Source organism: Notolepis coatsorum, assembly GCF_963971535.1.
Source record: "Notolepis coatsorum genome assembly, chromosome: 5".
In the NCBI taxonomy this organism is placed as follows: Eukaryota; Metazoa; Chordata; class Actinopteri; order Aulopiformes; family Paralepididae; genus Notolepis; species Notolepis coatsorum.
The window spans coordinates 29089021-29104484 of record NC_140169.1 but is presented as its reverse complement, the minus strand read 5'-3'; the positions used below and the strand labels follow the sequence as shown (position 1 = coordinate 29104484).

Genomic DNA, 15464 nt, shown 5'->3' with positions numbered 1-15464 from the left:
CCCGAGGCCCCTAGGTGAATGTTGGGTGCCGTTCGTCGGGGGGAGGTACTGTAACGCTCTGGGTTCTCTGGTCTTGTTAGACCTGAGAGCCCGGCTACCATTCTGTCACCTGTCACTTTCCCTCTCTAATTGCATTATTGTTTGTCACCTGGGATTGGCTGTCACTCTGTGGAACGTGTGGAATGTCGGGAATGCTGACCTTAACCTGTTCCACCCATGGTGAAAATCCGCCTAAAATATATACCTAGGTAAATGGAATATTGCTCCACTTCTACAAGGTCCATTTGCATATTCTTGGTATCTAGGGACATCTATAGACCTCAGGGAATGTATTCACAGTGTCAGAAATATTGTGTCTATTACTAGGCTTGCTTAAATTGTGATGAAACAAAGGAGAATATGAATTATGATTTTTCTTTGCATCTTTGACAGTGAATAACCACATGCTAATAATGACCAAACATTATTAGGTCACGTTCAGTACCTTCTTGAGATCATGTGTACAAAAGATCTAAGGAAATTAATAAAGGGAAGATGATTAAACGGAAGGTTCTGTAGATACAGTACTGAATTCTCCCATCCGGACCAATGCAATTTGAAATATTATTATAGAATATAGAATAGGAGGCTTATAAATTACCTTATTATAGCCAATTCGCACATTTATATATATATACATATATTATATTTCAAATGCCCGAGTTCAATTTGGATTTAGTATCATTCTTCTGTTCCTCGTCGGCTCTTCACCTTTCTCAGACCCAGTCTCGACGGTACCAGGACTAATGCAGCGGTACTTGTTCCTTGCCTTGTTCTCTCTCACTTAGGTTATATTGTTTTGTGTGCTCTCAGTTGACGTCCTACGTCTGCCTGTGTTCCTGCCTGCTCTGAATTCTTCCATTAAAGAGGATTCATTGTTCAAAGAGCTTACCACCTCTCCGTCTCATTACTTGCCACCACAACTGGAACTCAAATATCTCTTACCTGCGTAACATATTACCAGCTCTATAGTGTATTACTAGCTGTATAGTGTCTTACCAGCTGTATAATGTATTACCAGCTGTATAATGTATTACCAGCTCTATGGCGTCTACCAGTGTGGTGAAGTTGGGGTTGGACTTGTAACTCTGGATGACTGAAGAACGCATGGCTTTACCTGCACACTCTATGAACACCTGGAGAAAGAGAGAGAGAGACACAAAGAGAGGTAGATAAGGGAGAGAAAGAGAGGTAGAGAAGGAGAGAAAGAGAGATAAAGAGAGAGGTAGAGAAGGAGAGAGAAAGAGAGAGAGTACAGTACATGAGTGAGTACATGTAAGTCAAGCAAGTAAGTCAGGTGAAGAGGAAGAGCATTTATATTTGTGTGTGTGTGTGTGTGTGTGTGTGTGTGTGTGTGTGTGTGTGTGTGTGTTTGTGTGTGTGTGTGTGTGTGTGTGTGTGAGAGAGAGAGAGATTGTGTGTGTGTACCTGGGGTCTGTCTACTGACAGCAGTTGAACTTTCTTCAGCTCTCGCAGACCCCAGAACAACACCTGGGAACAGAAACACGGTATTATTACACGCACGCACGCACGCACGCACACACACACACACACACACACACACACACACACACACACACACACACACACACACACACACACACACACACACACACACACACACACACACACACACACACACACACACACACACACACACACACACACACACACACACACACACACACACACACACACACACACACACACACACACACACTTACTTACATGCATTCTGTAACTAATTCTAACCTTAACCATCACACTACAATTGCTTGTCAAACAAAATCCTCATTCTATAGTCTCCTGATTTCTGTGTAGAGATTGAAATTGTCTTGATTTTTCACATAAACAAAGTACACAGACACAGACACAGACACAGACACAGACACAGACACACACACACACACACACACACACACACACACACACACACACACACACACACACACACACACACACACACATTGACAGATAGAAAGAGAGAGACATGGGCGGCCGGGTAGCGCAGTGGACTAAGCGTCTGTCTACCACCGCAGAGACCGTGGGATCGAATCCAGCAGCGTTGCTTCCGGCTTGGCCAGCCGTCATACTGGCTCAATTGGCAGAGTCAGCGGGAGGGAAGCCGGTGGGTGGGTCCGGGTCATTGTAAACAGCGACTCCTACAGTTCGGTCGGGGCGCCTGCACAGCGAGGGAAGGATCTGGGGGTTGTAGTGTGACCCTTCCACACGTTACACTCCCCCAGTGAGAGTCCGCGCAGCCAGGTGAAAAGAATCGGTGGGCTGGCTACACATGTGTCGGAAGAAGCATGTGATAGTCTCCGCCCTCCCAGACCGACGGTAGGGGGTAGAGTGCGACCAGGAAGGGGATTGGCAATTGGCATAACGACAATTCGGAAAAAGGACAAAACGGAAAAAGGAGGGGGGAAAAGATAATACAAAAAAATTAAAAATTAAAGAAAGAGAGAGACATAGAGACAGAGAAGGAGAGAGAGACAGAGAGAGCGAGAGAGACCTCCAGTCTGTATGTACTAAGGATAGGTCTGATGTTAGCAGGGACAGGGTAGATGGTTCCCTCTCGTTCCTCTAATGGTGGTAGACTGGTCTCTCCTGCCTCTGGGATCTACAGCACAGAAAGAGTTAAATTATGATCTCATATTTAAAATGTATTTAATATATAGTAGCAGCTACAATGGACATCTATGTTCCTCTCTGGTATAAGACCACAGCACAGACATCACTAACTAACTAACTAACTAACTAACTAACTAACTAACTAACTAACTAACTAACTAACTAACTAACTAACTAACTAACTAAATAAACAGCTAACTAACTAACTAACTAAATAACTAACTAACCATGATATACCTGTAGTAATTCAAATGCAGCCAACAGGTCTCCTCCACACTGGCTCCCACAGTAGAGAGGCGAGTATTGTAGCTGTGGAGGGGTGTAGGACGCCCCCTTCAGATGGACCACTGGTACTGCCAATGTAGCGCCCAGATACTCTGCTTTACTCTGGTACCACAGACACATAGAGGCATGTCAGAGCAGCCTGTAGCCCCTTTTCACAGCGGCCATTTTATATAATATGAGACTATTAACGTGCTATAATAATATGAGACTACTAACATGCTAGAATAATGAGACTATTAACATGCTAGTCAACACAGTCAATGAATAATATGAGACTATGATCATGCTAGAATAATACGAGACTATTAACATGCTAGAATAATATGAGACTATTAACATGCTAGAATAATATGAGACTACTAACATGCTAAAATAATGAGACTATTAACATGCTAGAATAATATGAGACTATTAACATATAACTGTAGAATAATATGAGGCTATTAACGTGCTATAATAATATGAGACTATTAACATGCTAGAATAATACGAGACTATTAACATGCTAGAATAATATGAGACTATTAACATGCTAGAATAATATGAGACTACTAACATGCTAAAATAATGAGACTACTACCATGCTAGAATAATGAGACTATTAACATGCTAGCAACACAATCAATGAATAATATGAGACTATTAATTAACATGCTAGAATAATATGAGACTATTAACATGCTAGAATAATATGAGACTATTAATTTAACATGCTAGAATATTATGAGACTATTAACGTGCTAGAATAATTTGAGACTATTAACGTACAAGTCAACACAGCTAATGTGACAGACAGTAGGTGGTGATTTCAGAATTACCGCGCTCAACTCCAGAACTTGTCTGAGAGGTTGGGGTGCTAAGGTTCAGACTCATCTCACAATAACCTCATTGTTTTCATTCACAAATATTAATATCTATTAATATATTATTATTATTACTATTATTATTATTATTATTATTATTATTATTATTATTATTATTATTATTATTATTATTATTATTATTATTATTATTATTATTATTATTATTATATAAACATTATATTTATAAAATCTGTGAAATACACAGACCAGAGCATATATATATAAGAGGTATATCTTACAACAGTAGTCTGGCTGTGTGAGAGGAATGTGACTCTAGCGAAAGGGTCTGAGAGCCCAGAGGTGTCAGCTGCTATCAGACCTCTAGCCTGGTACATGTGACACCGCAACTGGAACTGGTGCTGGTCTGAAACACACACACACACACACACACACACACACACACACACACACACACACACACACACACACACACACACACACACACACACACACGCACACGCACACGCACACGCACACGCACACATTATAATATAGTATAAATGGTAAATGGTAAAGGACTGCATATATATAGTGCTTTTATCCAAATCGCTTGACAATTTGTTCCTCACAATTTACCCATTCACACACCGACGGCGGAGGCAACCATGCAAGGTGCCAACCTGCTCATTGGGAGCAATTAGGGGTTAAGTGTCTTGCTCGAGGACACTTAGAGTATAATTAGGGGTTAAGTGTCTTGCTCAAGGACACTTTGACACGCTGCCCGGGAGGAGTGGGAATCGAACCGGGAACCTCCGGATAACCAGAACACTGCTCTACCTACCCAGCCACTGTCGCCCCCATTTGGCCAATTATTGGTACCCGAATATGTATTTGTACATGCATATTATGTATTGATTGGGTATGACCATCATGTGGTTGGGACAATATTCTGAATATTCCCTCGATGCCACACTGCATGGCTCTTGAGAATCTGGTAAAGTGCCATGGATTGGTAGCAGCATGGAAAATCCAATATGGCAGACATCTCCCATGTGGGGCTCCCATGGAAATGTTGAAGAATAGGGATAGGTGTATGAAGCATTGTGTCCGTTTTGGCTTTTCAAAGTTTTATTATAGCACCACTATCTGGCCAGTTTGTGTAATATCTATCATGAACTATGTCATGTCTCTATAATGAACTGTGTCGTGTCTCTATCATGAACAATGTCATGTCTCTATAATGAACTATATTATCTCTATCCTGAACTATTGTCTCTATCATGAACTATGTCTCTATTCTGAACTATATTGTCTCTATCATGAACTATGTCGTGTCTCTATCATGAACTATATTATCTCTATCATGAACTATGTCGTGTCTCTATCATGAACTATATTATCTCTATCCTGAACTATATTGTCTCTATCATGAACTATATTATCTCTATCATGAACTATATTATCTCTATCATGAACTATGTCATGTCTCTATCATGAACTATATTATCTCTATCCTGAACTATATTGTCTCTATCATGAACTATATTATCTCTATCATGAACTATATTATCTCTATCATGAACTATGTCATGTCTCTATCATGAACTATATTATCTCTATCCTGAACTATATTGTCTCTATCATGAACTATATTATCTCTATCATGAACTATATTATCTCTATCATGAACTATGTCATGTCTCTATCATGAACTATATTATCTCTATCCTGAACTATATTGTCTCTATCATGAACTATATTGTCTCTATCATGAACTATATTATCTCTATCATGAACTATATTGTCTCTATCATGAACTATATTATCTCTATCCTGAACTATATTGTCTCTATCATGAACTATATTATCTCTATCCTGAACTATATTGTCTCTATCATGAACTATATTATCTCTATCATGAACTATATTATCTCTATCATGAACTATGTCATGTCTCTATCATGAACTATGTCTCTACCATGAACTATGTCTCTATCATGAACTATCATGAACTATGTCTCTATCATGAACTATGTCTCTATCATGAACTATGTCTGTACCATGAACTATGTCTCTATCATGAACTATGTCTCTACCATGAACTATGTCTCTATCATGAACTATGTCTCTATCATGAACTATGTCTCTATCATGAACTATGTCTCTATCATGAACTATGTCTCTACCATGAACTATGTCTCTATCATGAACTATGTCATGCCTCTATCATGAACTATCAGAAAGAAAAAATAACGCACATCCTCTGTTTGTTGGTGCTGAGCCAAACTGTAAAAACAGTAGTATAAGACAAAGCGGGGCTCGCAACTCACTTGTTGTTCCAAGGTGTTTTAATAGACAAAAAGGCAGTAGATGCGACGTTTCGACAGACCTTTCCGGTCTTCTTGCTTGAAGAAGACCGGAAAGGTCTATCATGAACTATATTGTCTCTATAATGAATTATGTCAGGTCTCTATCATAAACTATATTGTCTCTATAATTAACTATGTCATGTCTCTATAATGAACTATGTCATGTCTCTATCATAAACTATATATTGTCTCTGTCATGAAAAATGTCAGGTCTCTATCATAAACTATGTCATGTCACTACCATACTGTTTTGTCTCTGTCATGAAAAAGTTCAGGTCTCTATCATAGACTATGTCAAGGCAATATGGTTTTGTGATGAACTGACCAACAGACCGTCCAACAGACAAACAAGACTGACTTGTACCTGCTGCTTGGTCACAGCTAATAAACATAGCATGTATGTTTTCTTACCTAAAAACCTGAGCTGACTTCACTGTGTTCTTGCTGAGTAATGTAAGTTAGTAGTCAATCCATTGTATATTTTGATAATTGTTTGTTGTTAATCAATCAGGCTCTGTGCAACCCCATTGGGTTTGACTTGAGCAGCCTGTGGTAATTAGTCCAATCAGTCAGAGGCAAAGCTTGTTTAAATACATTTGCCTGTGCACACATTTCTCTAAAACCTGAGCTGACTTCACTGTGTTCTTGCTGAGTAATGTAAGTTAGTAGTCAATCCATTGTATATTTTGATAATTGTTTGTTGTTAATCAATCAGGCTCTGTGCAACCCCATTGGGTTTGACTTGAGCAGCCTGTGGTAATTAGTCCAATCAGCCAATAGGGATTTAAGTGTAGTCTATCGAAGCGCCAGCAGAGCGCCGGCGACCGACTAAGACAGACAAAGACTTGGAGTTTTCCTGCTGGAGTTACCCGAGGAGGCAACCGAGTGCACTAGAGTATCTACTGCCCCTCACCTGCCCTCCTCTAGCAGGCCACTCCTTTGTACCTGCATTTTCTGGTCTTGCCTTGTTAGCTTGTCAACTTACTCGACCCACTGGTTTTAGCTCATTAGCTAAACCTTCAATCGGCTTCATACACATAGCCTTTAGCAGTTGATCCATAGTACTTCGTATCTTTATTTGTTCCTGCTCTACCTGGTGTAAGCATGGCTATGTGTTCTGTCTGTCCTGTCTGTCCCTCTCTCCTAGAAAGGTTAACTCTGTTAGAGAGTCGTGTCCTTGAACTTGAGTCAGGAAAACAGTCAGCTTTAGACGTCTTGGACACTGCAGGCTTTTCTGAGGAGCCTCTAGCGGGGTCTTCTCGTCTGGAGAGTCCCAGACATAGTGCTCAGGACAAGGCCTTTGCGCCCACTACGAAGCGGCAGTGTAACCGCCCGGCCTCGGCCTCAACAGCACCTGCTCCGCAACATGATTTTACACGTGTTGCGGGTTCCGGTCCCAGTACGCAGCCGGTTCCACTGCAACCCCGTCGTTCCGTCCTTGTGATTGGCGACTCCATCACCCGGCATATTTTGCTAGACAAGCCAGCCGAGATCAAATGTTATGGGGGAGCCAGAGCTACCGACATTGAAGCCAACCTGAGATTTCTGGCGAATAGCATAGTCAAGGCAAAAGGTAACCCACGTATCACACCCACTGAAGATAAATTCGACCATATTGTTATACACGTCGGAAATAATGACTGTAGGATGAAAGTCTCTGAGGTCACAAAGATCAACATAGTTAGGCTTTCTGACCTCGCCAGAAAGATGAGTCGGCATCGAGTAATCTTCTCTGGCCCCCTGCCTGTAAACCGGCATGATGATGAGTTCGTGAGTAGGACAGCTTCTCTACACCGATGGCTGGAAAAATACTGTAAAGAACAGGGCTTAGGGTTCGTGGATAATTGGTCCTCTTTCTGGGGGCACCCTGGCTTGCTGAGAAAGGACGGCGTGCATCCTAACATGCAAGGCGCCTCTCTCTTATCTCGCAATATAGACAAGATTATAGCTTCGGGCTGACAGCCACCCCACAAGCATGCCAGGGTGCAGGCTCTTAGCGAGCCTGCTAGTCATGCTAAACTGATGGACCCTGCCAATCCTTATACCTTTCTTGCTCGGTCCCTCCTCCACCAGGCTCCCCACTCCTCTCTTTCTATCTCTACCCCTAAACCTGTATACCCAATCAAAACTAGAATATCCCGTTACGCTCCGCTTTACCCAGCTCGTCCTTGTGCGATAAACCATGCCAACTTAATTGCGATTAAACCTACCCGCATGGCTGAAAACCGCGCTGCTAAGTATACAGAGAGTGTGAAGGTTGGCCTTATCAACATCCGCTCTCTGCCAACCAAAGCTCTTTTGGTAAATGAACTGATAACAGACCATAGTCTCGACCTATTTGGCCTCACTGAGACATGGCTTAAACCTAATGATTTTCTGCCCTTAAACGAGGCCTCACCCCCTAATTTTAGTAGCTCCCACATCGCACGCACCTCCAAGAAAGGAGGCGGAGTTGCTCTAATTTATGACTCTAAGCACAACTTTACATCCGACGCAAACTGTAAGTTTTCCTCGTTTGAGGTGCTCCTGTTGCATCCCTCTCCACCCAACAGAAAGTGTGGCGGTCTGATTCCTACCTCCACTGCATCCTTTGTAATGGCTGTCCTATACCGCCCCCCAGGCCCTTACACCCTCTTCCTAGATGAATTTTCAACTTTCATCTCTGAGCTTGTTATGCGCTCAGATAACATTTTAATTGTTGGTGATTTTAACATTCATTCCAATAAAACTCTAGATCCCCTAAATAAGGCTTTTACCGACATCATTGACTCTGTCGGTCTCATTCAAATCGTTGACCAACCCACTCACAGTGGTGGGAACACCCTTGACCTAGTCCTAGCCCGCGGTCTCACTGTGTCAAATTTGACCGTCTCCCCCTATGTTCCTGCTCTCTCAGACCACTACCTCATCAAATTTCAAATTGATCTGACGGTTTCTCGCCCAGACAGTGTAGAATCCTACATGAGCCGTCGTATTAACGCCTCAACTGTCCCAATTCTAGTTAACTGCCTACCAGACACCCTCTCTCCCTTCCTCTCTTACTCTGGCCCCCTTGATCTCTTTACAGACAAACTTAATGCCGCCCTTCGTAGCACCCTCGACATTGTCGCTCCCCTTAAACCTAAAATTAAACGTGCTCCGCAAAAACTAACTCCCTGGTTTACGGAGGAAACGCGCTCCTTTAAAAAGGCTTGTCGCAAACTTGAACATAAATGGCGTTCGACCAAACTCGAAGTATTCCGCCTCGCCTGGAATGATAGTTTACGTAACTACAAAAAGGCACTCTCACTTGCCAAAACCTCTTATTTTTCCAGGCTCATAAATGAAAACAAAAACAACTCAAAGTTTCTGTTTGACACAGTTGCAAAACTTACGCAGAAACAACCAAGTGCCCTAAACCATGCGTTCTCGGCTAACGAATTCATGACATTTTTTACCAAGAAAATTGACCTCATTAGAGATGAAATTGTTGCTTTACTCAACAATCAGAGTCCCTCCCAACCTTTGACGGGCATTCCCCCTGACTTTGATTCCAGTCATACGCTATGCTGCCTTGAAAACGTCTCACTTAGTGCCCTCTCTAAACTGGTTGGCGCGGCTAAACCTTCAACCTGTCTGTTTGACCCTCTCCCAGCAACTCTCATCAAAAAACTCTTCCCAACTCTAGGCCCTGCCCTACTCAATATCTTCAACACCTCTTTGTCTACTGGCGTGGTGCCCCTGGCCTTTAAATCAGCCGTCATTAAACCATTACTTAAAAAACCGAACCTCGACCCTCTAATCTTGAAAAATTACAGACCTATCTCCAATCTCCCATTCCTATCCAAAGTGTTAGAACGGATCGTCGCAACGCAACTTACTGACCATTTATCAAACAATAATCTTAATGAATCATTTCAATCTGGCTTTAGAGCCTTACACTCCACCGAAACGGCGGTTACCAAAGTCACAAATGACTTACTGCTCTCTCTTGACTCAAACCTCACCTCTGTGCTCTTATTACTTGATCTCAGTGCAGCCTTTGACACTATCGATCACTCGATTCTTCTAGGTCGGCTTGAGAACCATGTTGGCATTCGGGGTCTCGCACTAGCTTGGTTTAAATCCTATTTAACTGATAGAACACACTGCGTGGTCTATAATGATTTAACATCTGAGACCCTCCCAGTGCAATGTGGTGTCCCACAAGGCTCTGTCCTGGGCCCTTTGCTATTTTCGATTTACATGCTACCCCTCGGCGATATCATACGCAAATTTGGCATAAACTTTCATTTTTACGCTGATGACACCCAATTATATATACCTATTAAGCCAAATGATTCCTCCCAACTACAAAACCTTGAGGCCTGCTTGCTTGCCGTCAAAAAATGGATGTCGCAAAACTTTCTACTCCTTAATGCAGATAAAACTGAGATGTTAATTGTTGGCCCCCCAAACCACAGAGGCCTGTTTCAGGACATCTCCCTCAACTTTGATACCTGTCATGTATCCCAGAGCTCCACCATAAAAAACCTCGGAGTCATTTTTGATTCCTCCCTCTCATTTAATGCACATATAAAAAACGTCACCAAAATTGCATTCTTCCATCTTCGTAATATCGCAAAAATACGCCCCATTTTAACTCTGGCTGATGCTGAAACCCTGATTCATGCTTTTGTCTCATCACGTCTGGACTACTGTAATGCACTTTTTTCAGGCTTACCTAATTCAAGCATCAAAAATCTTCAACTCGTGCAAAATGCGGCTGCACGGATACTAACTAGAACTAGAAAATTTGATCACATCACACCAGTTTTGTCCGCCCTACATTGGCTTCCTATCCAAGCCCGCTCTGACTTTAAAGTGCTACTCCTCACCTACAAAATTTTAAATGGGCTTGCACCGCTCTATCTATCTGATCTCATCTCCCGATACTCGCCCGCTCGTGCTCTGCGCTCACAAAATGCGGGGCTTCTATCGACCCCTAGGGTTAAAAAGAAATCCGCCGGCCACAGAGCCTTTGTCTACCGCGCTCCCTACCTGTGGAACAAATTACCTGCCGTCATCAGGGGCGCCTGCTCTGTCGAAGCTTTTAAATCCCTGCTTAAGACTCATCTTTTCTCTCTCTCCTTCAACCTACCTTGATCTCACCTGGTCGGGGACTGACCTTTAGATTAATCTGTGTAGTTTAGTTATGGTACAGGGTACTACATGGTACCACTGGGTAGTTTACTATAGGGTAGTTTAGTTAGGGTACAGGGTACTACATGGTACCACAGAGTACTACTTGGTACTGCATGGCATTACAGGGTACTACATGGCTTACACAGCTCTACATGGCACTACAGGGTACTACATGGCACCACAGGGTACTACATGGCACTACAGGGTACCACAGGATACTACGGGGTACTACATGGCACTATGGGGTACTATAGGGTACTACATGGCACTACGGGGTACTACATGGCACCTCAGGGTACTACATGTCTGCTCCTTTGCAGCACCACAAACATGGGAACTCTCTAACTCTTCCCCCCCCCCCCCCTCTCCCCCCCCCCCCCTCTCCCTCCCCCTTCTCTCTGAGTACCCGTCTCCTGGCGCTGACCAAGGTGATGGATGCCTCGGGGTCTTGGCCAAGCTTGTAGTGACTGCTCTACATGCACCTCCGAGGCATTGGATCAGTTATTCACCGCCGTCTGTCCGTGGTCCTGTCAACTGATTAACAGACTGTTAACAGATTAACAGTCAACGCGGTTTCATTGCTGGGTTAAGTACTTCTATTCTATTCACATAATACGCTTACTTCATATATCTACTCCATTCACATATATGCCTACCACTTGTATCTATTGCTATGTCCGCCTACTACAATCTCATGAGCTGTCTAACGCCTGTCCCGTCTCCCTGTCTTCCTATGACTTGCTGTCCTGGAGTGTTGACCGGAGTGTTGGACGTCCCGTGACGAAGGCCGGGAGATTGCGACCCCCTCTGCGTGCCCCCCTGTCTTCGGAGGTTTCGTAGTGGTGACCGGAGTGCCGGATGTCCCGCGATGATGTCGGGGAGTTCGCGACCCTCTCTGTGCCACCCCCCCCTTCCCCCTGTCTCCGGCTGTCCCTGAGCAACGACCGGAGTGTTGAATGTCCCGTGACTAAGACGGGGAGGACGTGACCCTCTTGCGCCGCCCCTGTGCTTCAAATAGATCCGCTATCAACTCTATCTTTAATTTTTCAAAATGTACAGTTGCTATTGCATGCACTCATCTGTGTTTCACCACACACATGAGTGCATGCTTACCAACTGTCCGTCTGCAACACTACTATCACCGACATCTAAGAAGGGAGATCCCCCCTTGAACGGCCCTTCTAAGGTTTCTCTCCTCCACATTGCCTGTGGAGCTTTTTTCCCTATTGTTAGGTTTTAGTGAGTTTTTCCTTACCTTCGCGTGGGGTATGTCTGGGAGTGCTTGCATTCTTTCATTTATTTGCATTCATCTAAAAAATGTTTGGACCCTATGGTATTCTTGTTCTGTTCTTGACTTATTGTTATGTTGTCTTCTTGACTTGTTTAAAGAAGACCTGTACGGCCCATGGGGACATTAACGTGTGTTGTTGGGCCCTATAAATAAATTTGATTTGATTTGATTTGACTTACCCTTATGTACCAAATAAGCAGGGGGGCTCCTTGGCTCGATGGCACCCCCAGTGGCTGGTTGTAGTCCTGCGGGAAGCTCATCCATCATGTGGGAGGAGTCAGTGCAGGTTCCCAGCCACAGGTACACATCCAGCTTAGCTAGCACCGACCAGCCTGCTACATGCTTACCTGGGGGCTACACACACACACACGCACGCACGCACGCACGCACGCACACGCACACGCACGCACACACACACACGCACACAAGTGCGCACGCACGCACACACGCACACAATGACACACACACACACACACACACACACACACACACAGAGTGTTACACTCTGAGTGCATAGTAGTATAGATAGATATATTAGTATGATAGCTAGTAGTTTAGGGATAGTAGCATTAGTACATAGTAATCATACCATTGTTTACAGATGACTATTATGACCTGGTGTCATGGTGGACGTGTTACCTTGAGAAACAGAGTGAGTATCTTGCCACAGTCTCTGCCTCTCTCCTCTGGCCTGGCAGAGTACAGCAGGTCCATGGCTCTGACGCGGGCGTACGCCACCCGCCTGTTGTTGCTTAGCATCCATACAAAAACATCCGGCACTGTGTGCTGGGGCTGGAGGGTGGGGGGGTTTAGATCATAATGTGAATATTACACATTCACATACATAAAAAACAAACCACTTCTCTCATAGGCATTATGTATTATTACCTCCTCTATCAGGGAGTGTAGTTTGTGTGTTAGTTCAGGTTACCTCCTCTATCAGGGAGTGTAGTTTGTGTGTTAGTTCAGGTTACCTCCTCTATCAGGGAGTGTAGTTTGTGTGTTAGTTCAGGTTACCTCCTCTATCAGGGAGTGTAGTTTGTGTGTTAGTTCAGGTTACCTCCTCTATCAGGGAGTGTAGTTTGTGTGTTAGTTCAGGTTACCTCCTCTATCAGGGAGTGTAGTTTGTGTGTTAGTTCAGGTTACCTCCTCTATCAGGGAGTGTAGTTTGTGTGTTAGTTCAGGTTACCTCCTCTATCAGGGAGTGTAGTTTGTGTGTTAGTTCAGGTTACCTCCTCTATCAGGGAGTGTAGTTTGTGTGTTAGTTCAGGTTACCTCCTCTATCAGGGAGTGTAGTTTGTGTGTTAGTTCAGGTTACCTCCTCTATCAGGGAGTGTAGTTTGTGTGTCAGTTTGTTGATGTTCTGCAGCATCTTTTTAAGACCACCTGAGTTCCTCTTCCTTTCTGTGATTGCCTTCGCCTCTCCGATCATACACTCCTGCAACACACACATGTACAAAATTAGTAACTCAATGAATTAACTTACTGTATGTGTGTGTGTGTGTGTGTGTGTGTGTGTGTGTGTGTGTGTGTGTGTGTGTGTGTGTGTGTGTGTGTGTGTGTGTGTGTGTGTGTGTGTGTGTGTGTGTCAGTGGAGGTTTCTCTATGACAACACGTGAAACACAAATTCACTCATAATTCATCCCAATACAATCTGTCCACTTGGTATCCTCAAACTCACAGTCCATTCTGTTTAAACCATCAGGATTCACAACACCTAGAATCCATTGCACACATAACAAACGGATGTAATGCATACAAACACCTGTACATCGCTCGTCATGACCGTATTGTGGACATTGTGTCTGATGCGGTACGGAACATATCACCATCTAGTGCAACAATGTACAAACATGCCAGAGTGAAACCAGAGTGGTTTGGCCTTACCAACGATGTGTTTGCTAACATACCCAATACACCGGACGTTGTTTTTGTTGACACCAGCCACGGAGAGGTGCTGGTCATAGAAGTAGGCTGTACCTTTGACCTGTACATGGACCAGGCCTTCCGGGACAAGTATATCAAATACCAACCACTGCTCAGTGTGATGGCTGACCTTGGGTATAGGTGTAGATATGGTGTACTTGTGTTCGGAGGTCTTGGCCATGTACACAAATCAAGTTCAAGTTCAAGTTCTTTAATAGTTGTCATACAGAAGTACAGAATACTTTCATACAAAATGCTTCTTACTGTTACGCTCCAGAGACTGTGCTAGACAAGATAGTATCAAATAACATAATAAGCATGTAATTTAGAAGAAGAAATCCACCATGACCGGTCTGAGAATTGCTGCAATGTCTAAAAGAAAAGCCAAACAAATTGCCAAATATTGCTCTGTCTCAGCTATTATTGGCAGCTTAGCCACGTGGAGAAGGAGGTGCTATGTGTACCCTTAAGTGTTCAGTGCTGCTTGGCCCCGATACATTTGATTCCCTGTTTATGTAATATAATTTGTGGAACCAAATAAAGTATTAAAATGTGTGTGTGTGTGTGTGTGTGTGTCAGTGGAGGTTTCTCTATGACAACACGTGAAACACAAATTCACTCATAATTCATAATTATTATTAATTTACACATATATATTTACACATATATATATATATATATATATATATCAGGCCTGCACTGCAGTAATGACTGCAGTAAATATTCATGCAGATGGCTGCACAGGTTGACCCAGGATTAAATAAATAATAAATAATAGCCAATAAAAATAGGCTATTAACGTCATATAAGCACGGTCTGTGCATTTAAACTCTTGCCATTGAATGGGGGATTGAATGATTGACAGCCTTGCAATCCAATACACAGAGGTTGAATGATTGACAGCCTTGAAAATCCAATCAGAGATTGCTGCATTGCACAGTCAAAACAGTCCAG

The 15464-nt window shown here is 43.2% G+C and overlaps 1 protein-coding gene across 1 annotated transcript in view; it reads right to left on the bottom strand.

The window, feature by feature from the left end:
• Positions 1–15464, bottom strand: part of fer1l6 (fer-1 like family member 6) — a 270095-nt gene that overhangs the window by 160883 nt on the left and 93748 nt on the right. The window contains 8 exon segments of the mRNA XM_084314053.1: positions 1077–1175; positions 1468–1530; positions 2555–2662; positions 2911–3060; positions 4061–4185; positions 12764–12938; positions 13224–13376; positions 13903–14022. Of these exon segments, the coding sequence (XP_084170179.1) occupies positions 1077–1175; positions 1468–1530; positions 2555–2662; positions 2911–3060; positions 4061–4185; positions 12764–12938; positions 13224–13376; positions 13903–14022 (993 nt within the window).